The sequence below is a fragment of the Pagrus major genome, chromosome 16, assembly GCF_040436345.1.
Source record: "Pagrus major chromosome 16, Pma_NU_1.0".
Lineage (NCBI taxonomy): Eukaryota > Metazoa > Chordata > Actinopteri > Spariformes > Sparidae > Pagrus > Pagrus major.
Genome location: NC_133230.1, coordinates 11296798 through 11324689, shown reverse-complemented (window position 1 = coordinate 11324689; position 27892 = coordinate 11296798). Strand labels below are relative to the sequence as shown.

Sequence of the window (27892 nt, the reverse complement as noted above, 5' to 3'; positions counted from 1 at the left end):
GGTCGGCAGATATTAGAGTTTAAGCAGTGGCTGTTTGATCAAACCTTGCCCTCTCTTTTGATTTATGTCACTTCTTCAGATATAGTTAGATTTCATAAGTACTTGCTGTCACTGAAGGTAGATAAAACATGTCTTTGTAATTTGGTGCAAAATCTGATAACAAGGTCATCATACGGACACTGATGCACCTCGACTTTTTCGAGGAACTATATTGAAGCAATGCTTCTCTGATAATCTAATCACTCTTCTCATGATAGCTGTTGACGTGGTGATAATCAATTTGTAATCACTCATGCGCCCACATTTCTATTCTCCCCAGCTTGTCAGATAATTTGTTTAAGCAGTACTGACTGCAGCGAATGCCATCTCAGTGTAAAATTCATTTCAGGGGTGTAATGTATAAAGTTATTTATGCTGCCCCCCTTCTTAGCTTTCACTGTTCATTTCTTACTCTATCTCTACCTCTCCTTCACCTTTATCTTTCTGTACCTCTCTCTCTACCTGTCTCTGTTTGTGTCTCTCTCTAATAAATCCTTAATGAGTCTCTCTGCTTGGGGCAAGACAGAAATAAAATGTAGTTCTACCTGTCAGGGTGAAGCACACACCTTTTAAATGTTTAATGGTTAGTGGACAAGCTAACACAAGCAGCTGAGTCCACTCATGTCAGCTAGCTAACAGGCTAGTTATTATGTGCCGGACCAGCTGGTTTATAACACAGGTTTGTGTCACACCAGCAGTTTGGGTGAAGAGATGGCAGTGTCGGTCAGTCGGTCCACCACTTTGGTCCAGACTGACTGATTAGGCCTGAAATACACACATATGCACACACATAGGGCCTACAGACATGCACTAGTAATGAGAATTCGGAGTGACAGGACTGCCACATAGTTGGCTCTCCAAACAGACAGGGTTTCAAAGCTCAAGGACACCCCCGTCAGTACCAAGGGGGTGAACTGGCAGCTCTCCAGCTACCACTTCAAGCTCTGTAACATATCAGAGCCAGAGGAGCCCTCCTGTTCCCAAGCCAAGTCCCTGAGGACTGAACTACTATCACCTCTAATGACCAAAATATCTGCAAAACTAATGACATTCCCATCAGGCTCAGTAGTGCTTTATGTGTTGTCCTAATTAGCAAAAGTTAGCAATGCTAACATGCTAAACTAAGACAGTGAACACTGTACCTCCTGAACATCAGCATGTTGTAAGCTTGTCATTGTATTATAATTGTAAGCATGTAAGAGTGCCAACATTAGCATTAAGCTCAAAGCACCACTCTGCTAAAGTACAGCATCTGAGAGTTGAGAGCATGGCTGTAGACTCATACTCTTGTCTAGTCTTTACAGTGTGCACACCAAAAAAAAAAACATTTAAGCATCTGCCTGTGGTCCATTAGTCAGTCTGAACATTCTGATGAATTACATACTTAAGTGATTATTTTTTCTGCCCTGTAGGAGGAGAAGGAGCAGCTGATTGAGTACCGGAGTACAGTGGCGAGCCTGGTGGGCCGGGCCAAGACACTGGTGCAGCTCCACCCCCGCAGCGCAGAGAGCACCCTGGGAACCACAACACCCATCAAAGCCATCTGCGACTACAGACAGATAGAGGTATGAGACCCACCATTTATTATACTCAAAGAACATGCTGGTGTGCATGTTTTCGTTCTGTCAGGAAAAAGTTACTTTAAGTTTCTGACACTGACAAATTAGAAATGTGTTCATCGAGTTGAGATAAAATAATCCAGTCCCTCTTGTTCCACCTTAGCGCTCAGAGATTTGTGTTTAATGAGGTTTATATGAGGAATCCTTTTCAAAACTATGTGTATACATATAGTACCGCTCACCACTGAACTCACCACTCTATTGTTTTAACCCTCACCACCAACCGCCTCTTCTCTGCCCTACACTTCCTCTCCAAGCCCCTTTCCACAGTCACTTTGTGGCTGTCTATTTTAGCTGCTTCCTGAACATTTTATTTTGTCTTCAGATTGATGAGTACCTCTTCTTTCAGCCTAGGTGGTCCATAATGATGAATAAACTAAAGCAGTGGATCTTTTTTGGTAACTGCTCCAACTGTTTTACTGGCGAGTACAAATTGGTGCAGTTCTCAATTTGGAAGCTGAATAAGCATAATGATTGTGATCCAGAATCTGTCACTTATGTGGCTCTCACAATAGTTTATCTTTGTCTTTGTTCTCAGAAAGCTCTCTGGATCTCTGTAAAAGCCCAACATTAGCCAAAAGTTGGGCGTTGTTTTTCCTCTCTGAGCCACTTTTATATAACATACATCGACACAAGTAAAGTCTCTCTCTGCCTCTAACTCTCAGCTGTGATGTCCTGAGGGAAACTAAAAGCGAATCAATAATACATCTGTCTCATCCCCTTTGCGGGCTCTCTTGAAAACCAGCACCTAGCACTCCTGCAGGGTGGACGTGCGGCTGCTGCTATTTTTAGTTTGCTGTGTGAGAGTCCGCAGGGTCAGTTTGTTCACTGAAGCATAGTGTATGTGAGGTGTCGTATCCTGGTGAAGATTGAAGGTGGTTTGGTCCCCTATTTCATCAGTGATCTAATGAAGATAAACAAGAACGATGCAGGCTGCCACAGAGTTGAAAATCATACTAAAGACAATCAGTGTGTGCTGATATTTAATATCCAAACTTCTGGACAAACATGCACATGACCAAAAGTAATCTTTCTCTCCTTCACTTTCCTGTGTCTCCTCCTCTCTCTCCATACCCTCATGTACCTTTTTTGCCTCTCCCTTTTTCACTCCCTCCTCCTCCTCCTCCTCTTCCTCCTCATACTCTTCCCTTCCTCTCGTCTGTCGGCTGGGCTGGCAAGACAAACGTTCAGGTATAGCTGCCTATATTCTCCCTCTCTCACCTCAGATACTTACACTGCACACACTGCACTGCTCTGGTTGCTCCTCTCTTATCAGCTGATTACAGGTTTTAGTGTCAGTAATGTAACTTGTGGTCACTGTGAATTTGATTCCTGCCCTAGTCGGTCTCTTGGATTAAAATTAGTTAATCAGTAGGTGTGTATGAAATAGGTCCTTCTACCTTCCCTTCATTGCATTTCCTACAACTCTGAAAACAACTATATAAAACAAATGTAGTATTTTACCTGTCCAGTCAAACACAACTTCAGTCTTCAAATTAATCTCTATCACAACAAAATGCTAAATCGTGGCTATTTGTAAATAAGTTATTAAAAAGTTAACCAGATAGATTTACCTTTATATGCACATATAGCAACCTGTTGTGTCCTAACACACAAAATGAGACAAATGGGCTCTCTCTCAAAAGTTTAGGGTAGTAGTGACAACAAATCACAGGTGAATCAGTAAATGGCAAGGCGCAAGGAGCATAATGATAAAAAAATGTGGGCAGACCAAAGACAATTTAAAAAAAAAAAAAGCAACTGAATTTAAGAAGTTGGTTGCTCTTTGAAATTAAGACCATAGGGACAGGAGACAGACATACAAATAGACGTGGATACAAAAACACAGTTTCATCTCTGTGTCTACCTTTTATTTAGTCTCTTGGGGCCTCATTACAGAAACTCAGTTTGAAGTCTTCCAAAAAATAACTGCCAGTAACGTTTTTTGTCATTGCCATACAGACCATGGCAATGAAAATAAAGATGGGAACAGCATGAACACTATTATGATTAGAAGGCTACTCAAACTGTACTATTGAGGAGACTAAAACTGTCTGTTAGTCTGTTGGAGAACTAACACTAACATTAACCTGTTAACTTATACAGTATATCCTCTTCTCCATCGACATGATTAATGCTACTGACTCATTAAAACCAAAATTTAACGCCTGTCTTTTCTTGTTCATTACAGCTAGCTAGCTTGCTGTAACAAGTAAAATCAGACAGCCATTGTCATGCATACAGGCAGTCTCATGTACATTTTAAACACAGATACAGGCATGACAGGTCAAGTGTCGACTGAAGAATCAAGTTTAGAGTTCTAGTAAGGATTTCCTGAGATAAAATATGAGGTCTGATAGGGCACAGCCATGAGTTTAGGAATTGTTTCTGTAATGGGAAGATGGGAAGAAAGGACTTTTCCTGTCATTGAAACCTATGATAGGACAAGTGGTAAGGAAATACATCCGTAATGAGGCACCTGTTTTACATTCGAATTCAAACACTGGGCACAAAAGAGGAGAAAGATAAGGATAAACTTGATCGTTGATAAGGGCAGGTGGCAATCAGTGAGCTGAACTGAACTGAATTTAACACTGTCCATGCCTCTGAGGCTGCTTCAGTCAGTCAGACAGTAACAAGTCACAGCTTTAAGCTTCAATTTACATTCCATGTATTTACTGTATGTGCATAGCTTTGCATTATTGATGTATTACTGTGTGTGTGTGCAGGGATGGGGTGAGAGAGGGTGGTGGGTGGGGGAGGCAGTACAGCAGTAGGCTTTTATGTGCAGCTCTGAAATTCCTCCCCACAGTCATGGCTTTGCCTTGTGTTTATTTTAGAGCTCACTTTTGCAGATTCTAACCCCAGATCTCTTTGTTTTGACCTGTGCTGGGTTTCTCAAAATCACCATGTCAGTAATGGGTTTCCCTTGTTGGTGAATTTATGAAACCCGGCCCAGGGATCACTAAACTTCTGTGTAAGTTTGGAGAATATTTGCTGCTTTCACAGTAAAAGCTTTTAGTTTAAGAAATGCAAAGCAGCTTTCAGTCCACATGTGAAGGACTCTAATGTCATATCATTTTAGGGCTTCTGCTAACTTCATGAAGTTCATGAATGTTTGCATTTTGTGTTGCATTATGAGTTTGTTGCTATCAACTTTTGGTTTACATGTTTTCTCTCCTCACCTCCCTTCCTTTCTTCCTCTCTTTTATCTGACATCTCATCCATCCTGTCTTCAAACATCATAATTTCCTGACTTTCTGTTAATTTTCTCTTATTTTTTCATCTTGTTCTTCATATCCTCTCCATCTGTTCCTTTTTGTTACCTTCCTCATTCCAAACATCTGTCTTTTTTTCCTCCATCCCATCTTTCCCCCTCCATTTTTGCTCCATCCCTCGCTCTATGTGTTTCTGTTTTTTGCATCCATCTCGCAACCCTGCCTCCTCTCAGATCACCATAACCCGAGGCGAGGAGTGTGTGCTGGAGGACAACTCTCAAAGGACCAAGTGGAAGGTGATCAGTCCGACAGGGAACGAGGCCATGGTCCCCTCAGTGTGTTTCACCGTCCCGCCCCCGAACCAGGAGGCCATGGACACAGCCAGCAGGTAACCAGCCGAGAACTTTAACTCTCCTAGAAATTTCTCAACACAGTGAGTCGGCTATCGTTGGTTTTTAATGCCCATGTTCTATATTCTGTATGTGTACAGGACAGAGCAGTTGTACCAGAAGGTCATGTCTTTGTGGCATCAGCTGCATATAAACATGAAGAGTGTGGTGTCCTGGCACTACCTGCTCAAAGACATCAGGACTGTCTCCGGATGGAATCTGGACACGGTGAGACTCACTGTGTTTGTGTTTGTGTTTGTGTTTGTGTCTGTATTCTTCTTTAAATATCTTTGTTCCTTTGCCTTTCTTCTGCTCTGTTGTACTTACCTTCTGTCCCCCTTGGTGTCACCTGTCAGGTTCGTTGTCAGTCTCCGGCAGAGCGGGAGCAGGTCCTGGGTCACCTGGAGTCCCAGTTGGCCGACTTCCTGTCTGACAGCAAAGAGAGCGCTCTGTTCACGCCAGGCGAGAGAAGAGAGTTGGAGAAAGAGGTCCAGCAAGCGCAGCAGCACTGTCAGAACCTACTGCTCAACATGGAGACTGGTGAGACGGAGCGGACAAATATACCCTCACTGATGCATGCATACACACCTCTTAAACACTTAGTTACACTGCACCACTGGTAATTGTCAGCCTAAGTACCTCTTTTCATGTAACTTTATATTTCTACTCCACAACATTTGAGAGGGTAATATAATACTTGTAATGACACTGCATTTATCTGACAGTAGCTTAGCTGAAGTTACTGGTTACTTTTCCTTTTGTAATTTATTTTAATACTTTTAATGTGTTTTGTAAAACAGGTTTGGACTATTAGTTGAACAAAAAAACATTGTGAAGGTGTTGCACGTTTTCTTAATGTATAATAAACCAAACACTCAATTGAATACTCATATTTTTACAGTGTGATTTTAGTACTTTTACCTCTGTTAAGGATCTGAACACTTAGTCGACCACTAACAATTACAGTGACATGGTCTAAATTGTATAACTGTAACTGTAGAACCGAGTTACTTTGAGACATAGGCTAAATAAAACATCCAAGGCTGTTATTCATCTTCATTTTGTCATCAAACTTTGAATAAAACAAGAATGTCTGCAGTTTTACTGTTGATGCCCAAAATAAATTAAACCAAAACGTTATTTCTTCTTTCTTTGTTCTCTTTTCTCTCACTCCAGTGGAGAAGGATGAGTCAGTCTCACGTTCCTACCTGTCGGAGCTGCAGAACATCACCCTTCGCCTCAATGAGGCCGAGCAGAGACTGTTAAGGGGAATCGAAACTCCGCCCCCCAGCCGGCTGTCAGGTGACAGTACTGACATCACCGTCCAGATTACTGAGCAAGAGGTCAGTTTGAGCCCCATCTGCTGGTTGTAATAGGCAACAACACCTCTTTATGAAGTTAATACATGGACCAGAGAGTTACTTTTATTAACAGATATATTTCAAGTGCTAATACAAACACAGCAATATGATGGTAAATATATTATATGTTATTTTATTTATGGTAATGATTCACCTGCCTCAATGGGTCTAATAGTTCTTGAAAATATTAGTGTTATAATGAAAAAAGGTGCACCAGAAGTAGACCATTGTGTTTTCAGTGACTGTAAATGGATCACTCACTGTTATTCCTGTAGGTCATTATTTACCTCTTCATTTTGCTAATTTAAAATCACTTTTTTTGTCCAGAAACTGCAGTCAGAGCTGGACGCCCTGCGCTCCAGTTTGGGTGACGTTTCTCGTCGCTGCGTCAGTTTCTTCGAGGAGAAGCCGACGTCCTCCAGCGTCCCCGTCCTTCGATCTGAACTCAATAAGGCTGTGGAGAAGACAGACAAACTGCACAACATCTCGTCTGTCTACCTAGAAAAGTAAGTGAGCTGTTTATTGATTCACTCAGAAATACACATGAATGCTTCGCACACAAAATGTATGATTTATTTACCTTTTATCTCCTCAGGTTAAAAACAATAGAAATCCTAATGCGTGGCCTGGATGAAGCAGAGAGCCTGGTAAGGAAGAATGAGAGCAGACTAAGTGAAGAAGATATCGTTCCTGCCGACACAACAGCCATTCAAAACCTCAGAGATCAGCTAGGGGTAAGGGACACATTATCACATAAACCCCTCTTATATCCAGCTAAAGAGAAATGTTGTGAACTCTAACCTTGACTCTGCATCCTTTGGTCTCTTTCCAGAAGTGGCAGGGTGAGCTTGCCGAGCAGGAGGACATCTTCCAGTCCCTGCAATCGCAGGTAGTTCGAGCCAAAGAGGTGGGTTCTCGGCTGAGCAGGCTCCACCCAGACCGCAGTCCTGAGCTGGAACGCTACCAGGAGAGAGCCAATCAGATGGCAGAGAGGTGGAGTGGAATCAAGAGACAGATGGAGACACGGTGAGCAGGAGAGGGTGAAGATGAGAGAAAAGAGTGTATGGAAGAGGATTATTATACCATTTAAACTGAAAAGTTTTGACAACATGTTTTGGCACTGAACTTGTGTTCCAATGTCTTATTATTTAGAGAAATTTATAATGATAGAACATGAAAAAACCCATTTCCTTTCTTAAAAAAACGTATGTGCACATTCTCGATACGAAACTTAGGCTATGCGTACAATAAATACTTTTGTGTTTCTTTTTTATTGCAGACAAACTGAGCTAGAAGCTCTGGGCTCAGCCCTGCAGCAGTACAGAGATGGTCATTCTGCTCTAATTAATTGGATCGAAGAAACAACAGAGAGACAAGAAAACACACAAGCTGGACAGACTGACAGCAAAGCACTGTCTGAACAGCTGGCCCAGCAGACGGTGAGTAAACCTGATTTCATGGACTTTGATCTGCAGATGAATGGATGGTTACCTGGAAGGACAAAAAATAAATGCAGTGGATTGATTCTGAGGAATGATGGACTCCATTTGTGGTAGAAATGTTGGTTTGCATCAGATGGTGTTTCCTTTAAAATTATATCTGACAGACTTAGATAAATGATATGTTTTATTTTGACGGATTCCTTTCTTCAGGCATTAGTAGCTGAGATTGAACAGAACCAGACCAAACTAGACGAGTGCCAGACTCACTCCAAACAGTACTGCACCTCAGTGAAGGTAAGAGACTGATTCTATTTGTTTGTTTTCATATACAGTATAGCAAATATGTGAAACTGTTTTCTGACTTTATTTGCAGTTTAGTTTTGATGGAGCTATTTCACTATGGTGGTCCCAATTATCACTGCATTGTTGTTAGTGTGTTATATTTTAAAACTGTGTGTTATGATTGAACAGTTACTTGTTTTACTAACTTGTACTGTTCTTGTATTCTGCAGGATTATGAACTACAGCTGATGACCTACAGAGCCTTTGTAGAATCCACACACAAGTCACCTGTCAAGAGGAGGAGGATGCACTCTTCCTCTGACGCCATCACTCAGGAGGTAAGGATCGAAAGTCTCATACTCTTGCGATAACTAATCTACTGTACATGCAGTCTATTTTTTGTGGTGTGAATATGATTTACCATCACCATTACTGTCTTTTAATTGTTTCTGGGTTTATCTCCACAGTTTATGGACTTGCGCACACGCTACACAGCACTAGTCACCTTGACAACCCAGCATGTAAAGTACATCAGTGATGCACTGAGGAGACTAGAAGAAGAAGAGGTGGGGCTTTGCTTCAGTATCTCTCTCTTGAAATGGAAATTTGTGGTTAAGTGAAATCACTCCACAGTTTCTAGCAGAAAAGAGATCTCATTTAATGTCAAACGATTGATTAAACGAGGTGAATCATTTTAATTGTATCTTGTAAAACATTTTTTTTCAACCTGTGCAGAAAGAGGTGGAGGAGGAGAAGCAGGCCAGAGTGGGACAGGTTTCAGATCTGCTGGGCTGGGTCAAGGGTCTCCAGGGACGGACTGGTGGCCCCAACGCTGAGTCTTCACTCGCTGCTCAACAGGTACAACAGAAATCTGATGTTGTACACATTGTTTTATAGGCAATGTGCGTTTGAACCTTTGAGCAATGCATTTGACATCTAAGAAATAGTCCAGTGGGCTGTTTAGTCTGTGCACTTCACAACTGTTTGTATAAATATATATAAATGATAATGGGTCCTGATCATTAAAATGTCTTTTCCTGTTTAATTGAAACATTGAAATGATAGTTGATGGTTGTTTTCACATCATGCATGTACTGTGTCTTCTCTAAAGGCCATCAGTGAACAGCTAGCAGCCAAGAAGGATGAAGTGGCTGAAGCAATAAGGAGCACGCAGGTCTTCCTGCTTTCAAAACAGGCCAGCAAGTAAGTTTAGATCACCTGCATGGACACATACATTGCACGTGCTTCCCAAACACATTCACCACACATACTGTTTGAATTTCACTGTGTCCCAGAAACTGGCACAGAGAAAAACACAGGTTTTCTTACATTGTACAAGCAGCACGTGCTCATCCAGTCTCCTGTCTTGGAATTCTGAATAATTCAAAATGTTTTTAGAGGTTTATTCTAGTTTGATAAAGTTGGGGAATTGGATGAAACCACAAGGGACATGGGGAATATTAAGGGAATGTTTCAAACACAGAGGTCAAAAGTAATATAATAAGTGTATTTTTTAGCTTGTTTAACAAATGTATTGTACCAGATGTGTGTTTCAGATTTTTTTTGGGTGGTCTGAAAAGATATCCAACTTAAAGTCATTGAAATATTAATGAAATTTATAACAAAGCCACTGTGGGAAACATCAGCATCACACACTCAGACACACATTTAACACACAAACCCCTTCTGCTCTAACCTTGTCCGCTGTGTCCTCTCCAGATTGTCCCTAGAGGAGCGTGCTAATGTAGAGGCTCAGCTGGACGAGCTGACAGCCACCTACAACCAGCTGTGTGATAGCTCCACCCAGCAGCTGCAGCAGCTGGAGCAGCAATTGGCCAAAGAGGAGGAAAGAAAGGTATATTGGTCGGAGGGATGTGCCGAGATACAGAGGCAGTACTGCAGATTTTTGGCAAAAAATGTATTTATGGCTTTTGCAAGCTTGACAAACTGTAACTGTGAAGGTACTTTTATAAAATGTTGCTTTGAGTCTGAATACGCTCGCAAGCTAAGCGTGAGGTCAAGTGTGAAGCAGCAAGAGTGTGTGTGTTGTACAGCATGTTGTGTGTTCACAGAGTGTGCATTTTTGACAAACATCACCACTACTGACGACTCATTGACTTGGTTTGGTTTAACAAACATCACAGACCCTTTTCAGACGTGTATTCATTTGATCTAAAAATTACATTTTCTATTTTTGGCACTTCTGTTTGACCTCCTTCTGTGTTATTCAAGAAGGAGTTACAAATAGTAGACTAATCTGACAACCTAGAAAATGCAGTAATCTTTGCCTTAAAACACTTCCGCAGCCCACTTTTTTTCAACACTTACAGTGGAAATGTGGGCACAGAAGGGCAAAGAAAAAATCAATGGATAACACTGTCTGAATTGGGCCTTAGCATGGAGTGTTCCACTCTCACATTGTCCTCCTAAAAGCCTGCAGTCATGTCATTAATCTCCACCCTAGTTTTTGTCATCTTCATCATCATTGTCATTATCATCAGAAAACACATCTGCTGAACTGCTAACATGATTAATACATGGCCTTAGTGGTGCCGCACTAGAGCAGTGCTGCCCAAGTCATGCTAGCAGTCAGGTAGAAGCTGTAGAGCTCTGCTTTCCGTAGATCCATCGTTAGAAATAATCATTTTTCGAAATAGATGCACCTTCACGTTTTACTGTCATCTCTGTAGCTACAAATTAGTATCATGTTACTTTTCTTTTTGTGGTGGTAAAAAATGTCACTGCATAAAGTCAACACATTACATTTCAGTATTTATTTTTACTCTGCATCAAGTTTAGTCCATGTATATCTGTACAGGCAACCAATGAGAATTCATATTCACAGTCAGTTCTCACTTGGTCATGAAATTGTCCCTGTCCCAGCATATACAGTATGGTACATCGGTCAAAAATGGATTGAATGCGTGTGAGAATTCCAGGTCCTTGATGATAATTCTTATGTTGTGCTGCACCTCATAATTGATTCCTATGTGAATGTCGTATTTCTTTACAGGGGACTTTTATGTGACTAAATTAGAAAACTCACGAAAGAATAGAAGATTTTTAAAAAGTCACTTTGGTTTAGAGTCTTAAGTGCACCAGAGGCCAGCTATGCAAAAAAAACACCTCACCATTTGAGCATGTTGTGTCCAGATCACAAGAGTGTGTGTGTGTGTGTGTGTGTGTATGAGAAATTTTGTGTCTGTTCTAATGCATACTATTAATGTGTGAAACTTTAAACCAGCATTTTGCTTGAAAACCACTAACAGCTGCCAAAAGGAGAATTGTGGACATCTGAGCTCTGAGCCATGGATCAGAATGAGAGATGGAAAACAAAGCAGGACAATTATAAACACACTACATCTGCAGCTGTTCAGTGTGTTAATAAGTTAGATGAGCTTATTGTTCAGTTAGGTAAAATGGGAACATACCTTTTAAAAATGGTGTGTATTATGATAAACTGAAGTTTAGAGTCATCAGTTGGATTTAGTGTCAGTGTTAGGAGTCAGAATGAAGAGTGGCATGCAGAACGCTAACAACCAGCTTCTCACCTGTCGCGCCTCGCTCTGCCGATCCGTAAGCTGGCACATTGTTGTGTGTGCCATGGGACAAGCCCGTACGGTAAGTAGCGCTCGCTTTCTCTCTTACTGTTGCTTTTAAGTTTTTTCTCACCTAGACATTTTATCCTCCTCTTCTTCTAAATACTTCGGCAATCTCTTGTGTGTCTTTGCTTACCTTTATCTAGATAAAGGTAAGCAAAGAGGTAAGCTTTTTCTGCATTTTTTTTAATTACTAGTTGCTTTGTTGCATGCTTAGTGCCTGTTTTAGAGTAGCTGTGGTAAGTATCGAACCGCTTTTGAATATAAAAGAGAAATGAAAATATGGGAAAGAATTTACAAACAACTAACCCGCCAAGAAAAAGCAGTTGTTTTTTTTAACATATATCTGCTTTGTTTTTGGTTTTTGTTGTTTCTGGTTGTGGGTATTCTTCTTTTTCTGATTCTGCCATTTGATTCTGGCCATAATACAATGATAGTGTAATAAAATGATACCACAGTAACATGATATTACATTTACCTGATTAAAGAGTCATACCATATTGATCTGTAATGGTACCAGAATGAATATCAACTGGAATTATGTTTTCTCTTTTTTTTTTTTTAGAAACAAATTGCCATTGCTGGAGTAATCGACCTGGGAACAGTGGAAACATTCCCAGTATTCCAAGCAGCCAAACGTGGTCTTATTGACCAGGACACCTGCCATGTACTACTGGAGGCCCAGCTCATAATGGGTGGGCTCCTCCAGCCCGATTCCCCTCACAATCTTTCACTGGAACAAGGTCTGGCTCAAGGCTTAATCGACACCCATACCAGACAGTCCCTTTCTGAGTTAGAGAGTGCCTTGGTCTTGGTGGAAAATACTAAGTCTACAGATGACCAACAACAAAATGTGTTACCAGTAGCTACAGCCATGGAGTTCGGCCTCATCAGAGAGGAAGTAGGACTTCGTATTCTCGAACTTCAGATGAAAACTGGAGGTCTGAGAAACTCGGCAGGAAAAATTATGAGTTTGGAGCAAGCAGAAGACAAGAGACTTTTGACTCCAAGAGCGCTCAACAAACTCCAGTCAAGGCTTCAGCACAGAGAATTGATCGATCCAAACACAGCTGAAAAATTAAACCTATATGAGCTACAACAGCGCTGTGTCCATGACAATGACTCAGGTCTCCTCCTCTTTCCTGTCAAGCAGCAACCTGGAGGAACTGTCTGCCTCCGGACAGGAAGAAAAGTTGGTATCTTCCGTGCAGTCCAGGAAGGCTTGATTGATCGTAAAGTTACTGTACGACTTCTTGAAGCTCAGCTCTTTGCCGGTGGTATTGCTGACCCACGTTCTGGCCACCGGCTGACCATTGAGGAGGCTGTTCGTCATGGGCTTTTGGACCAGGATCTAGCCTGTGCTATGTTAGCACGACAGCTGCAAAATGGGGGTATTATAGACCCTTTCAGTGGAGAGCGCTTGGATTTGGAAGAGAGTATCCGCAGGGATCTTCTCTCTTCTCGTTTGGCTGTCTTGGTCCTTGAGTCTCTTTGGGCATTCATGGGAATACTCTGGCCTGAATCTGGAGAACTCCTGCCAATTGTTGAGGCTCTTCAACAAGGAGTGATCTCAGGAGAGCTATCAAGGAACATCCTAAGGCAGCGACATGCCATTGGGGCTCTGTACAACCCAGAAACCCTCCATGTGCTCCCTTTAAACCAGGCTGCTGAAGAGGCCCTTGAGCCCAGTGTCATCAGTTCTCTCAAAGACATTCACATCCCTGATGTTCTTACCAGCATGAACCAGTCAGGCACTCCATCTCTTAACCGCTTGAGCTGGGGTTCCACTAGCTCCACTCCACCTCCATCCTCTCCTTCACCTTCATCATCTACCGAAGGCCCTGTCTGGGATGCTACACCAACACAAGGAATGGATCCTGAAGAACAAGCAAAACACAAGTTGCTCTTTCACCTCATGACTCACAGCTATGTGGACGCTCATTCTGGAAAACGATTGGTGCTGCTAGACCCCGAGTTGGTGGAGTTGGTCAAAGCTACTGATCTGGTTGCTAGAGATTCAGTATATGGAAGTCAAGTTGAAGGTCAAAGCAGTTTGACCATAGATGAGCAGGGAAAGGTACAAGAGGTGAGACAGTTTAGTTTGGAAGAAGCATTGAGTGAGAAACACCATGAGGTTGAAGAAGAAAGTTCAAATGAAGTCACACCGAGCAAAGAATTTGAGATGAATGGTACAAGCAGTCAAAAAGAAAGATATGATGGAGGAAATGGCAACAAAATGCCACAAAAACCATCAGTCACTGTAGAGAGTGATTTAGCCTTTGGAGCTGAAAGCAAAATCGGCGTTAGCAAAGATGCAAAAGTAAAAGCTCAGAAGAAAGAAATCTCCAGTCTTGAAAGTTTAAGGGCTTCAGCTAAACATCTTGAAGGGGAATTGACAAAAGGACCTAAGGTGGTGCTCGCCACTGAATCCAAACCCAGGGACACTGATGTTCAGGAGACTACAAGTACAGCCCCAACAGTAGAAAGAAAAATGGTCACAGCACCACTCAAATCAGAGGGAGATTTTAGATTGTTGAAAGAATCCATCCCAAAGGTGGCAAAAACAAATGAAGATGTTAATTCAACACGATCTGATGATAGGGAAGGTATAAAGTATTCCCAGACTGAATCAGAAATTATCAAACAAAAGGTGCCTGTAACAGAGACAGACTCAAAGCATGCTGAACCACAGATTGATATCCTTGAATCACCAGTTGAAAAGGAAGGGGAGGATGCCGAATTAGGGAAGTTAGTCCTAGAGCTTAAACAAGGCGGTCTGATGACAGATGAAGGGGAAAGGCTGCTCCCAGATGAGGCCGTTGCTCAGGGTGTCCTCCCTGGCCACACGGCAGTTAAATTAATGGCTCAGGCAGGTCTGTTTGGGGGTTTTGTCGATGCCAGCAGTGGTGAGTCTCTCAGCATGGAGGATGTTATGCAGGAGGGTTTACTGGATGAAGACCTAATGTGGAGTGTCCTGAAGTCAGATAAAACCCTTGCAGGGGTTGTAGATGTAGATAAAAGGCAGATCTGTGGGGTGAGGGAGGCAGCTCAGGCAGGACTGATTGACCCCAACACTGCTGCTCGACTTCTAGAAGCCCAGGTGGCATCTGGGGGGATTGTGGATCTACGTAGGGATAAGAAAGTTTCTGTCACTCTAGCAGCCAACCTGGGACTGATTGAGGAAAATCAAAGAGATGAATTGGTGGCACTAGAGAAGGCATACAAAGGAAAGGACACAGATTCAGCAACAGCCCTCACTAAAGCCAGTTTACAGCTACAGATGGAAGGTGTTATTGACCCAGAGTCCAAGTCTCCAGTTCCTCTGGAGCAAGCCATTCAAAAAGGACTAATTAGGTCTAAGGAGGCTTATCAGGTGTTGGCGAGGCAGGTGGCTGAGGGTGGCGTAGTACATCATGCTTCAGGGCTGAGGCTGTCAGTTTCAGATGCCGTAGATAGAGGACTAGTGGATCGATCCATTGCTCCTGGCCTGGAGGAACTAGAGTGGGTCTACCGAGGGAGAGCCAGCCCTTCATCTCACCCACAAGCTGTCATTTTCCAGGCATCAACAGGAGCCATTTTAGACCCTGACTCTGGGTGTAAGCTGACATTGACAGAGGCAGTGTCTAAGGGTCTTCTTGATGAGGATATTGCTAGTGAAGCCATGGCTTCTTCTACTGTAACACAAGGAGTGCTTGACCCCCAAACTGCACGCATTGTGCCGTATTCAGAGCTTGTAAACCAGGGTACGATTGATATAGAAACAGGCAAACGCTTCTTGGAGGTGAAACCATTCAGAGGGGTTCATGATGAGCAAACTAGAGTAAATTTGACCCTTCCAGAGGCAGTTGCATCAAAGCAAGTTGACCCAGTTCCAGCATTGAGACTGCTCCAAAGCCAGGCCGACAGTGGAGGGATCATTGATATCAGTACTGGAGAAAGGCTTCCCCTCACGGAGGCCTGTAAAAGAGGTTTAGTTGGAGACAAAATGGTGAGGGAAATAGCCACGAGCCAGATTCTTAAAGGAGGCTTAGTTGATCCTGCCACTGGACAACAAGTATCCAGTCTCAATGATGCCATTGCAAAAGGTCTGATCTCCAGAGACATAGCTTCAGAGATTCAGGAGAAATTGGCCTCTGTGGAGATGGAGGTTGATGAAGGTAGTGCTTCACCTGTTGCCTCACCAAATAGTACATATAGCCCCTCTGTTATCATGTCAGTGTCAAGCCCAGACAGTCCAGCAAACTGGTCAGATGTAAACACTGACTTTTCTTCAACATCTCCACTTTCAAAGACAGGTTCAGAAATTACAGATGATGATGGAAAGACATTGACATCTGTAGTATCAGATCAGTCAACACTTTATGACCCTTCTACAGAAGAGGACAAAGTTGAAGTGCCAGTGGAAGAAAATACTTCTATTGAGCCAGATCGATCCCTTGACCTCTTGTCTAAGTTTGCAACTAATGTGGAGAAAAGAATTCAGAAAACTATAGAGGAGATAGTACCACAGGAAGACATCAATAAATCAGAGCCTCTTCCTACACAGAAGCTTGATGAGAAACTGCAAACAGGCAAGAGCCAGACTAATAAAAAACAAAAGGGGAAAGATCTTAGAGATTCTGTTGCAGAATCCATTCAGGCACCTGTCTATGACACTGACAAAGATCCACAGGAAGAAAAAGTGGCTACTATTTTAAAGTCAGATGGGGAACCTGTGAAGGTGGAGAAAGAGGAATACAGACCCAGTAATGTAAGCACATCAGTGGTTCATCATGTTTCTGAAGATGAAAACCTGACAGGTTCTGTTGCAAAAGATATTACTGATGACAGAGAAAGCAAAGGTAGCACTGAATTATCACAATTGAGTGAAGAGGTTCATAGAGAGATTGATGTGGCAGCACAGAAAGATGATGATGTGGATGAGAGGGGTACAAGAGTGGAGACAGAGAAACCTGTAAAGGTTGAGATCAAATCTAGCACTGATGTTGAGCAGTCAGATGATGTATTGACCTCCAAAGTGACACAAAGTAAAAGCAAGAAGAAGAGGAAGAATAAAAAGAATGGAAAGGGAAAAGAAGCAGAGAGTGAAACACTTTCTCAAGAGATAAAACATTCATCTCAAATTGATCAAGCTGATGCACATATTGAAGGGCAGACTGAGGCTATCGTTGTCGCAGATGAGCCTGCATCACAAGACAAAAATGAGAAATCACAGATTGGTAGTCAGGCAGTTTCCACAGGGCCTCCCAGTGGAGAAAGTGAAGCTAAGGCTGAAAAGAAAATTGAGGCTGAAAATAATTTGGTAAAACAGGGACAGGAAGCAGGTCCAGCCACTCTGGAATTCATAGAACACGCTATTGAGCCAGAGAAAGACGCAGTAAAAATTACATTATTGAAAGATACAGAAGAGGGTGATAAGAAAGAGAAGATGACAAGGGAGCAGCAGAAAGTGAAAGTTGGCGAGAATGCAGCCTCTCAGCAACCAGAACAAACAGACAGCAGTCAGGAGGTAAAGAAAAATAAGGAGCAAGAATTGCCTCAGAAATCTAATCTACCAGACAATGAGAAAGCAGCCTTGGTACTAAAAGCAAAAGAGAGCATTCTTAAAAAGGTGTTTGAAAAAGGAGTGAGCGAGAAGCAGACTGCTGAGGAGCTGCAGGCATTGCGCAGTGAGGTGACAAAGAAGGAGAGTCAAGGCACAAGTGTTGAAGATGTAAAGGGACAAACTCTGCCATCTAAGACTGATGGAGTGGAGAGTCATGATGTCAAAGATGATAGTGTCAAGAGACCCAGTGGTTCACCAAGAGAGCAGGAGGAAGAGATGAGTGTCAAAGAAAACAAAATGGGTCTGACGGGGGTTAAAGAAGATACAGCTATTGAGAAACATTCTGTCAAGGAGGACAGAGAGACCAAACTATTGGAGGTTTCTTCAGATGAGAGAGAACACAAGAGGGGATCTGGGAAGGAAGACATACAAAAAGATATTGAGGCAACTCCATCAGTCCAGCCTAAAGAAACTCAGCAAAGTAAACGAAGTAGGAAGAACAAGAAGAACAAGAGCCAAAAAATGACAGACAAAACTGAGCCTGATAGTGAGACCTTAACGACGCCTGAAAAAGTGGATTCTGAGGTGACATCAACAAAAATGATCACAAAATCTGCCATGCCTGAGGACCAGAGGATGGACAGATATAGTGATGGTCAATCAGCCAGTGATATCATCAGATCTACAGTTGGTGAGGAGGCAAATCAAGTGGAGACCTCTGAAAATAATGCTAAAGAAGCTGAGACCACTCAACAAAGTCCATTAAATTTACATCAGTCAGAAGAACCCATTTCTCTCATTGAGGAACACGTACAATCGACAGGGGTTACATCTGCTGAGAAAGAAGAATCCCAAGAATCACATTCAGAAACCAGACATGCAGCTCAATCAGTGGTTCCTGGCACACAAACAGATAAAAAGACAGGGAAAAGCAAAAAGAAGAAAAAGCAGCAACCACCTAAAGTTAAAAGTATCACTGTTGCTGAATCAAAATCTTTGAAAGACCAACAGAAAAATCTTGAGTCTCCAGTATCAGCAGAAGAGGCTTCAACTGAGTCTGATTCACCTAAAGTCCCTGAGTCTGATACAGCCACTGAGAGCTGGGAAGAGGGAGATGATGATGTCAGAGAGAGTCGAGAAATAGAAAAAGAAGTGATGAAACCCAAGACAGGCAAGGTAGGAAGTAGTAGATCATCATTTGAGAAGGTTCCTTTTCTAAAATTTCATTTACATTTCTTTAGAAGAGAGTGTCCCCTGTGTATATTACACACACATTTGAATAATCAGTAATAGAGTTCGTTAGTATGTGTTATTCTATTTTTCTCTTATTCCACAGTCATCATTGATCCGTCAGGAATGCTTGGAGCACGACCAACAGATTGTCGCCCTGGTCTCCATGGTCAGACATATTGAGGTCCGACTCAAACAGCAGCAACAGCAGTCAGTTGGCCGCAGCCTCATCGCCTTGGATGACATCATCAGACAGACTGAGGTGAAGGAATATGCATATTTACCTGATAGAGATGTACTGTTATATTAATGTCCCACCAACCCACTTTTCTGGTTAACTTATTTTGCACTTTTAGTTGAGCATTCAGCTCCCCGTGTGAGACAAAAAAGCAGATTTAAGGATTAGCCTCTTACCAAACAGCATCAAGAAAACTTTTGTTTTTTCTTTTCCTAATCTGTCTCTCAGACTCTGGACCTTGAATTGCGTGACTTGGAGCCTGCGATCAACAAGGAAGTGGAGGCTGCTGAGCAGCTGTTGAAGCCCCAACCTAAAGATGTTCCTCCGCAACTCCTGTTGGCCCTGGAAAAGGACGGGCGAAGCTTGGCTCGAGGATATGAGGCTGCCAGAGCACTTTCTATGGGCATTCTGCAAAGTCTACAAGACCATAGAGACTCATATAAGGTAAAAGAAATAGTCTTCTAGTAGTAGTAGTAGTAGAAAACAGAAAGGTTCTTGTGTTTTTAGGTTTGCTTATTTGTTGTTGGGAATTCTTTTTTTCCTCTTTAAACTAGATGTTTGAATTTACTGTACAAGGACAAGGCTAGAAAATATTTCATCACTGTGACATCTCTCTCAGGAGGCAGTAACAGCTGAGCAGAAGTCACTCGGAGGACAAGTAGAGAGTCTGCTCTCTTGGTTGAGGGAGACAGAGGCTCAGATGAACGGAGGAATGGCGGGGATGGAAAAAATGGAGAAGGCGGAGAAAGATGACAGTCATGATCAGCTTACACAGCAGCTGAGTCTTTGCAAGGTAAGTTGTCCAAACAGAATAAAAAAACATATTAATACTGCTCCTTTTTCGAAGGAATGCATAGCCAGTTTTGATTACTTGCATCATTATTTCCTGGTGCTACTTAAAGAAGGATCTTATGACAAAATGCACTGTTTTATTAAATCTCATCAACATATGTTGAATAAAAGCACCTTAAAGTGAAACAGGAAATGAGATGACACATTATTGGGATTTGTTGCCTCAGAGACAGAATCTCTTTGCCATATAGTACTGTATAGATGAATAACACTTTCCTCTTATCACATACATCTTTTCTTTCTCTTTCCTTTAAGGAGCTCCAGTCCTCATTGATGGCCCGCTCCAATGAGGTCAACAATGTAGCCTTTGATATTCAGGTGTTCATCTCAGAGCGCGCTCAGGATCTGGCCCCTGAGCAGAGCAGGCAGCTTCTGGGACAGCTCCAGCAGCTCCAGAGGGCCTTCCACCAAGCATCGGGCCAAGCACAGGCCTGGGCAGAAGCCCTCTCCGCCCAGAGAGAGAGGGAGGAGGAGTGGCAGCGGAGGGAGCGAGTGAAAGAAGAGGAGAAGGACAGAGAGAGGCAGAGTGCAAGGGAGAGAGAGGTTTGGAAAAAGATGATTGCGTCGGATTGGTTTGAAACGCTGCTCTCACTAATCCATTTGAAATGCAATTAGCTTTCACATACTGTATTTCACAGCTTTATTTGTCATGCTGTAAACTGTTGCCATGCTTCCATACATAAAATCTTAGTACTGTTGTGATAAGCACTCGCATTTTATAAAATCATATCAAACTACACTAGAAACTAGCTAACCTTCACCACAATTTAACCTGTAGTTCCATCTCAAACCTGTTCTCATCATTTCATCCCTCGATAGCGACCCACTGCTGCTCTTGTTGCAAAAGCTTTGCCACTTGACATGGACAGTATCACCACCCTTACTCTTATTACACAGGCTTTGTTTGCTACTCTGCATGTCTCTATAACATGTGTTTTATTAACCTGTTTGCCTTGCTGTTCCAGATTACCACTGAAGGAAATCGCTTGTGTCGCGGCGGTAAAGGCTAGAGATTTTATAGCAGAGAAAGCCTCGCTGGCTACAACGCTTTACTGTTTTTCCTCTTGTCTCACCTGAGTACAGAGGAGAAAGAGGAAAAACAGCAAAAAAAAAAAAAAACATACAAATTTGTTTGATTTCTCTGTGTATTGTCTGTTATTGCTTGACCAACCTGTTGATGTGAAGATACATGTTTATCTGTGTCTGTATGTCTGCCTCTGTGTGTGTGTGTGAACTCTGGACACAATCTGCTCAAAGCTTGGCAAAGTGTGCACTACACAAGAATTCTGTTTAGGGGCAAATGTGCATTTAGTAAGCTCTTATTTTAAGAAGTATAAAAACTGGTGGTTAGATCAAACATTTTAAATGGTCTCTTGCTGTCACATGATCCAGTTAATTGTTAATAATAGACTCTTCCTCTCTAGATCATGTCAGTATCAGGTTTCCTCACATTTTCTGTCTTTGTGGGTCTTTTTCTTCCTTCTCTCCTCATTCATTTCTCTCAGGTGGTCCAACAGCAGAAAGCCGAATGCTCTCAGAAACTAGAAGGCCTTTCTATGTGGCTGGCTGGAGCTGCCAGCTTATTGGCGAGTCAGAAAGCAGGAGCAGAGTCAGATGACGTTAATGTCCTACAAGAGAAGCAGAAAAAGCTAAAGGTATAAAACCTTAAATCTCACCACACTTGTAAAATCTCAAGGTCAACACCCTGAAACTGCCATGCTCATATAGATGTACTCAATTTAATACTGTCATTTAATAGTATTTATTGGATGGGTGAACATGTTTACGTCTTGGACCATATCAAACCTGTTTTCCCTTGCTCTCCAGGAAGTAGAGAAGGACCTCAAGACCAAACGGGAGGGCATAGCTGAGGCTATCCGCTCTGTGGAGGAGCTCTTGGCTGAGCGAGGAGAAAGTCTGAGTCCAGATGAGAGGAAGAAACTCCAGGAGGCGCTAGCAACAATGAAGGAGCAATACAGTGCCCTGACAGATTCAGTAGACACGTCACTGACAGAGGTGAACTCAGCCATCAACACCACTGTACAGCAGAACACACAAAGGGTAAGAGGATGACGGTGGTTATAGATATAAGTGTTGTACAAACAATTTTAATATTGTTTACTTGTGGCTATGTAGTCATCCTCATTCTCCCTCTTTCCTCTACTCTCCTGCAGGCAAAGGCTGAGGAGGAGCTCCAGGAGACCCAAGGCCAGATAGACTCTTTGCTGAATGAGTTGTCTTCCCTGAGCCAACCAGGTGGGAGAGGAGTTGGATCTGGAGTGGCCAAAGATGTTGTAGACGTACCATTCTCACAGCCAGGAGGCGCTGTGATGTCACACACAGAGATGCTGCAGGTTAGAATCTCTCATCTATGTGTAGCGCATCATGTCTTAAACATCTTACAACATTACCAAGATTACCAACCTGTAACCTTTGACCTCTCTTCCAGGCCGAGCTTCAGCAGCTCCAGTCTCAACAGGCTCAGCTACTTCAGATCACACAGTCAACTCGCTCCCTTCTGGAGCAACCTGACTCCACTGTTCCTCCTGAGGAGAAGCAGCGTCTCCGGGCAGCCCTGGATCAGCTGCAGGCCCAGCACCAGGACAAGCTACAGACCTGCCAGGTACTCAAAATAAATACTGATGTGTATGTTGAGGCTACAGCAAGGGCTCTGAACAACCTTATGTGCCCTAATATGTGATATGTGGTTGTTAACCTCATTGCAAATTAGTAGTATTCTGGTGACACTTTCAGTGTTTGATTTTATGAGATAAAATTGTACAAAGCTAAGGACAATGGGCAGAGAGGTTTTACATTTTACTGATGGGGATTGATTGTTGGTATTTTTACAGTTTACTTACTGTTTCTGCTTTAACTGTTTCTTTTAGGACCGTCTGAGGAAGTCTGAAGCTCTGAAGGATGAGCTGGCAAAGTTCCTCCAAGAACATGGAGGTTTAGGTACCTGGCTGGAACAAAGTGAGCAGGAGCTCCGTTCACTTGGGGAAGGAGAAACTGATGCACAAGGCCTGAAGGGCAGACTGGAGGAGCACAGGAAGGTAAACAAAAACACACTTTAATAACACAATTGAAATTTCTCTGTGCAATGTTATTGGTTCATGGGAAGTTCCAACACCCAAGTTACTCAATCACAATCAAAATTTAACAGGCTGCAGATTCTCCACAAGATGGAGCTCATGTCAGACATATTTTACACAGTCTGTGATACTTGCAGGAAAGTAAGAGCAGCAGCACATCAGACCTGCAGATAGAGACATGTCGATGCCACCTACACACAAAGAAATTAAAAGCTGCATGTTTCTTAAAATCTGACTTGACTCCTGCAGTGGACTACGTGCATACTTAATCCCTCTCTCCTGTTTATCTGTTTAATTGGTATAATAACCACATCCTTTTCTGTCTTTATTTTTTATAAATACCAAAAAAAAATATATTAATGAAAAGGAAATTTAAAAGTCATTGTAAGTTGTGCAGGTTGCACTGTAACTGCAGATCTGGAAATGTTGGCGCTGTGGCCCTGCAGTTGCATTATGTTGGCTGAGCCTGGTTTCAGGTGCTTTGAAGTGACGTGAAGTTCTGCTTTTGAACCCAGTGTAGCTGAGTAAAAACACATACTGCCCAACTATGCTTTTTGATCTTTAATTATCCATGGAAGACTGAGTTTCCACACTCAGTTTCCATCCATACCTATGAACTGGCATGCCCTGATTTTACACTCTCACATTCTCATCTGGGAGCCACTGAGAAACTCCACTGAAGCATCGTGGGATAATTTTCTTGTTTCAGGTCCCTTGATACCACATTTGCAGTGTTTTATATCCTTCTCACACATTTTTCCAGCAATTCTGGAAATTTGAACTAGTGACCTGCTGGTCACAATGATGCTTTCCATGAACACTTTTTTATAAAAATATGATTTTTCCAATAGACATACTGTACATATCTGCACAAATTTGTCCCAACTGACCTGTGAATCTGTCTGTATTTTCAGCTCGCTGAAGACGTAATTTGCCACAAGGCGGACCTGCGCTTTGTTTCCATCTCCGGTCAGAAGGTTCTTGACTCTATTCAGGGAGCTTTGGAGCAAGCTGGTGGTTCAGATCCAGCAATGGACAGCACCAAGCAGCTAGTAACTGACAAACTGCAGGATGCTAACCACAGATACACAACCCTACACACCAAGGTGAGCGATACTGGAGTAAATTCTAGAAATTGTTATAAATTGTGCTCAGTTAATTAGTTCCTCACACTTTGAAATGGTTTGTCTGTGTGTGCAGTCAACAGAGTTGGGCGGCCGTTTGTCCGGCCTGTTGGAGAGGTACCAGCAGTACCAGGATGAGGTCGTCTCCCTCCACTCGTGGCTCAGCACTCAGGAACAGAACCAAAGCATAGCCAAGCCCAGTGGAGAGACAGACCCTCAGAACCTGCAGAACACACTACGACAAGTACAGGTGAAGCACACATTACAAACATTAACACAAAGTGAGAGAGAAGGCAGATTTTCAGAGTATGGAAAAATTTTGCTCATGATCTCGGCCTGTTGACAGACATCTTTCCCAGCCGCTACATCATGTTGAATACTCTCCAAAAAGTTTAAATTGAGTCAAGAAATGTCTGGAAAAAGTGGAATAATAAATTGGAAAGTATGTGGGAATCTTGGTTTTAAAATTTCCTGTCAGCTATCGAAAGGTTTAAATTTTGACTACAAGTGTTTCCTCTGTCATCAGATGCTGCAGGATGAGCTGGCAGAGCGTTCAGTGCAGCTTGAGAAGGTGAAGAGAGCAGGAAGAGATCTGGTCAGCACAGATGAGTCTCCTTCCCTCAAAGCTGTTGACATCCTTTGTGCTGCAGGTAACTTCACTCACTTTCAGTGTCAAAACAAGAACTCACAGACAATACACATCAGATTACACTGTTTTCATTATTTATATGTAAACAGATGCATGTAAGAATGACACGAGTGAATTAAAAAAGGTCACGTTTTTATTTTGCCACCTCCTTCTTTTCAGATGGTTTAGAGAAGAGGTTTGGCTCCCTCTCTACCTCTGTGTCAGAGCGGGCAGAGCAGCTGCAGACAGCTGTGGCCCAGTCTGTCAGTGTCCAGGAGGGCCTGAAGGGTCTGCTAAGCTGGCTGGACAAACTGGTTCTCAATCCTGGACCAGTCGAGCCCACCGCACAGGCTGTACAAGACGCCCTGACCCAGAACCAGGTATGAATAAACTGAGGAAACTCTGCAGGACTTCCTGTCAAGTACAAATTATTTCCTAAAAAATGTCCAAACACAGCAGTCAGTCAGTCAGTCCAGTCAGTCTATGTTAATGAAACATGGTCTGCCTTCTTAAAAGAGGTTTTTAGGTATAATACAGATTTTCCAATTTTAAAAGGTGTGCATATGATAATCAATGCAGCACAGCAGGTTTTATCATTGCATTAATGGATTACAACTCTTTGATTGGCAAATGTATGAATCAATATATTGTTGAAGATTGTGTTCAAAGTCTTAATTTATTAAGCCTGACTTCTTCTCTTCCTTCCCCAGAAACTTCGCCAGGAGCTGCTGTCCAGGCAGGGCAGCGTAGAAGCAACACGAGACTCTGTTTCCAAACTCCTTCAGAGCGCCGATGCCTCCACGGCCTCTGGCCTTCAGGGTCCTTTAGATGAACTTACTCAGCGCTACGCTGCAGCACAAGCTAGCCAGGCAGAGCGGGAGGCTGAGCTCAAAGGGCTGTTACCCAGACTGGAGAGCTACGAGCGGTTGGGGACCGACCTCCAGGTCTTTACACAGAGCCGAGTGAAGGCTCTGAGTCCGGCGGGCCAGCCAGACCGCAGCATGGATGACTACAGGCAGACCATTGAGGTCAGTAGAAGGGTCATATTTTCATAACCATCATTGAATTATATGGTGTCAAGGTTTTAAGACTTCTTAAAGCCTCTAAGGGAATCAGTGGATTAGTTTATTCAACACTTGTGTCCTGTGTGTCTATTCTCAGGAGGTCAGGTCCGAGCTGGACCAGGAAGCTGGCCAGCTGAAATCCTTCTGCAACCTCGGCACGGAGCTCAGCCAATCAAAAGCTTTCAGTAACACTCAAAGCTTACTGGATAATGTCAAAGGGGTCTCTGATGAGTTCACCCAACTGGAATCCAATGTCAGCGAAAGGTAAAAAAGTTAACAGACAACATGTGAGACATGTATTTTTTAAATGTATAAAGCCATAACTGTGAAGCCTAAACAATCAGTTATTTAAATTTACTAAGATATGGAAATTTACAGAACTTTGCGAGAGAAGTCAATCGATTTTTTTCTTCCCCTGGTTAATAATAAATCATCCGAATCAGTTGCTTCAAGTTGTTTTCAGTGGTAAACTGTCTAAACATTTGTGATGCTGTTTTTGTCAATTGTGTAGTTTCCCATAAATAACACAAGGGGGCAGCAAATACAAAGCTTTCAGGAGTCTATCAATCCTTCACCTGCATAGTTCTTGATGCTCAAATATGAGGAGGGTCAATTCCAGTTTGACTGACGACTTACCAAATAACCTTAAAAAGAGTCGAACTTGATTTGATTAGATATGATACGACTGCTTATAAAACAATCATGTGACTTGCTCTGCAGAACAGACTGTGCCACTGGCATTTCCAAAATTTGTTTTCTAAATTTGTAGCCTTCATGGGGCACCAGTTGCTATGCCTACCCTGTCTGACGTCGTATCAGTGAGCAGCCACACTTGAAGCCTGTCAGAGGGGGCTGGGAATTTATAAATACCATTTTACTTGAGTTTGGTGAGCCAGTCACATAAAAACAACCAATATAGTCTTCTGCTTTTAAGGTGTCCTGATCAGTTGTGAAGAGATAAATAATGTGATTAGTGAATACCTTATATAAAACATGGGTGTGGGTAGAACATACTATACATGATGTCTGGGATTACTGTGGATCATACTGTGTTGTATGATGTTTCACAGCAGTCGGTTTCCAAGTACTGTGCAGTGTGTTTGTGTGTGTCTGCTGTATGTGTGCACTGTGCCTGTGTGGCCAGTGAGAGCTGATGAGTAGGCCTGGGTGCTAATATAAGCAGAGTGGACACGGCTCATTGTCCGTCCTATAAACGGCCTACTCGGATGACTCCCAGCCTCGATTCCCGAGGGGGAGAAAATAGCAGCATGATAATGATACCGCTCCATGCCAGACAACTTCTCAGAGCTGTTTTGTCTGCGGGCAGTCCGCACTTTTTCAGCCATAGCTCGAGACAAATCGCATACAAAGAGGTCAAGGCTGTGGTAATGCTGCCCAGTGTGGACCTTGAATAATCTCTCTCAATAGTGCTTTATGTATTGTTTTTTCATTTGTTTATAGATTATAATGTAAAATCAGCTCAAGCAAGATCATATGATTGTTTTACTTTGTGCTGAAAACACAATAATGTGATTAAAGTTACATTTTCTCTGCTCTTCTCTGTCCTCATGTCCCCTTCCTCTTCTTCCCCTCCCTCTTTCCTTATTGTTGTTTTTCCTTATGAAATTCTTCCTCATCCTCTCCATCACTGTTTCCTTCCTTCCTTCCTTCCTGCTTCCTTCCTGCCTGCTTCCTACCTTCCTCACAGGTTTGCTGCCATCCAGGCCTGCGAGCAGCAGCTGCTGCAGTTCCGCGGCCTCTCTGGCTCCCTCCTCAGGTGGCTTCAGACAGCACAGGAGCAGCTGCCGTCCAAAGAGGCCAACCTCACCACAGAGGCCCTGCAGAGAAGAGTGCAGCAGCTCAAGGTGTGTGTGTATCCAAACCCTGCATCCTCAGGCTTTACTTAAACAAAAGGAAAACATTTAGTGAACATGCGGTTTTAATCCAGCAACTTTATTGTGTGTTCTTAAAGCTCAGTGACTTAATAAAATGCATTATCCCTTCAGGACTTGATGAACGACTGGGAGTCACAGCAATCAAGGGTTCAGGAGCTGAACAAGACGGGATCGGAGCTGGAGTCCCTCATCATCGACATCACCGCTCCTCAGACCAAAACTGGTAAGAGCAGGGATGGAAACACTGTCACACATATCAATACTTCCACCCT

At 42.7% G+C, this 27892-nt stretch overlaps 1 protein-coding gene across 1 annotated transcript in view; it reads left to right on the top strand.

Moving 5' to 3' along the window:
* The window catches only part of macf1a (microtubule actin crosslinking factor 1a), a 226973-nt gene that overhangs the window by 131803 nt on the left and 67278 nt on the right, over positions 1-27892 (top strand). Inside the window, exons 22-54 of the mRNA XM_073482905.1 lie at positions 1452-1604; positions 5110-5264; positions 5367-5493; positions 5622-5805; positions 6442-6608; positions 6954-7132; positions 7222-7360; positions 7459-7652; positions 7906-8065; positions 8279-8362; positions 8581-8688; positions 8818-8916; positions 9086-9208; positions 9462-9553; positions 10070-10205; positions 12515-18670; positions 18831-18986; positions 19191-19406; positions 19582-19755; positions 20070-20357; positions 21320-21469; positions 21642-21875; positions 21989-22168; positions 22264-22437; positions 22703-22870; positions 23824-24015; positions 24110-24283; positions 24560-24683; positions 24842-25041; positions 25372-25689; positions 25823-25989; positions 27434-27590; positions 27732-27843. Coding sequence (XP_073339006.1) covers positions 1452-1604; positions 5110-5264; positions 5367-5493; positions 5622-5805; positions 6442-6608; positions 6954-7132; positions 7222-7360; positions 7459-7652; positions 7906-8065; positions 8279-8362; positions 8581-8688; positions 8818-8916; positions 9086-9208; positions 9462-9553; positions 10070-10205; positions 12515-18670; positions 18831-18986; positions 19191-19406; positions 19582-19755; positions 20070-20357; positions 21320-21469; positions 21642-21875; positions 21989-22168; positions 22264-22437; positions 22703-22870; positions 23824-24015; positions 24110-24283; positions 24560-24683; positions 24842-25041; positions 25372-25689; positions 25823-25989; positions 27434-27590; positions 27732-27843 — 11440 coding nt within the window. The remainder of the gene's footprint in view (positions 1-1451; positions 1605-5109; positions 5265-5366; positions 5494-5621; positions 5806-6441; positions 6609-6953; positions 7133-7221; positions 7361-7458; positions 7653-7905; positions 8066-8278; positions 8363-8580; positions 8689-8817; positions 8917-9085; positions 9209-9461; positions 9554-10069; positions 10206-12514; positions 18671-18830; positions 18987-19190; positions 19407-19581; positions 19756-20069; positions 20358-21319; positions 21470-21641; positions 21876-21988; positions 22169-22263; positions 22438-22702; positions 22871-23823; positions 24016-24109; positions 24284-24559; positions 24684-24841; positions 25042-25371; positions 25690-25822; positions 25990-27433; positions 27591-27731; positions 27844-27892) is intronic.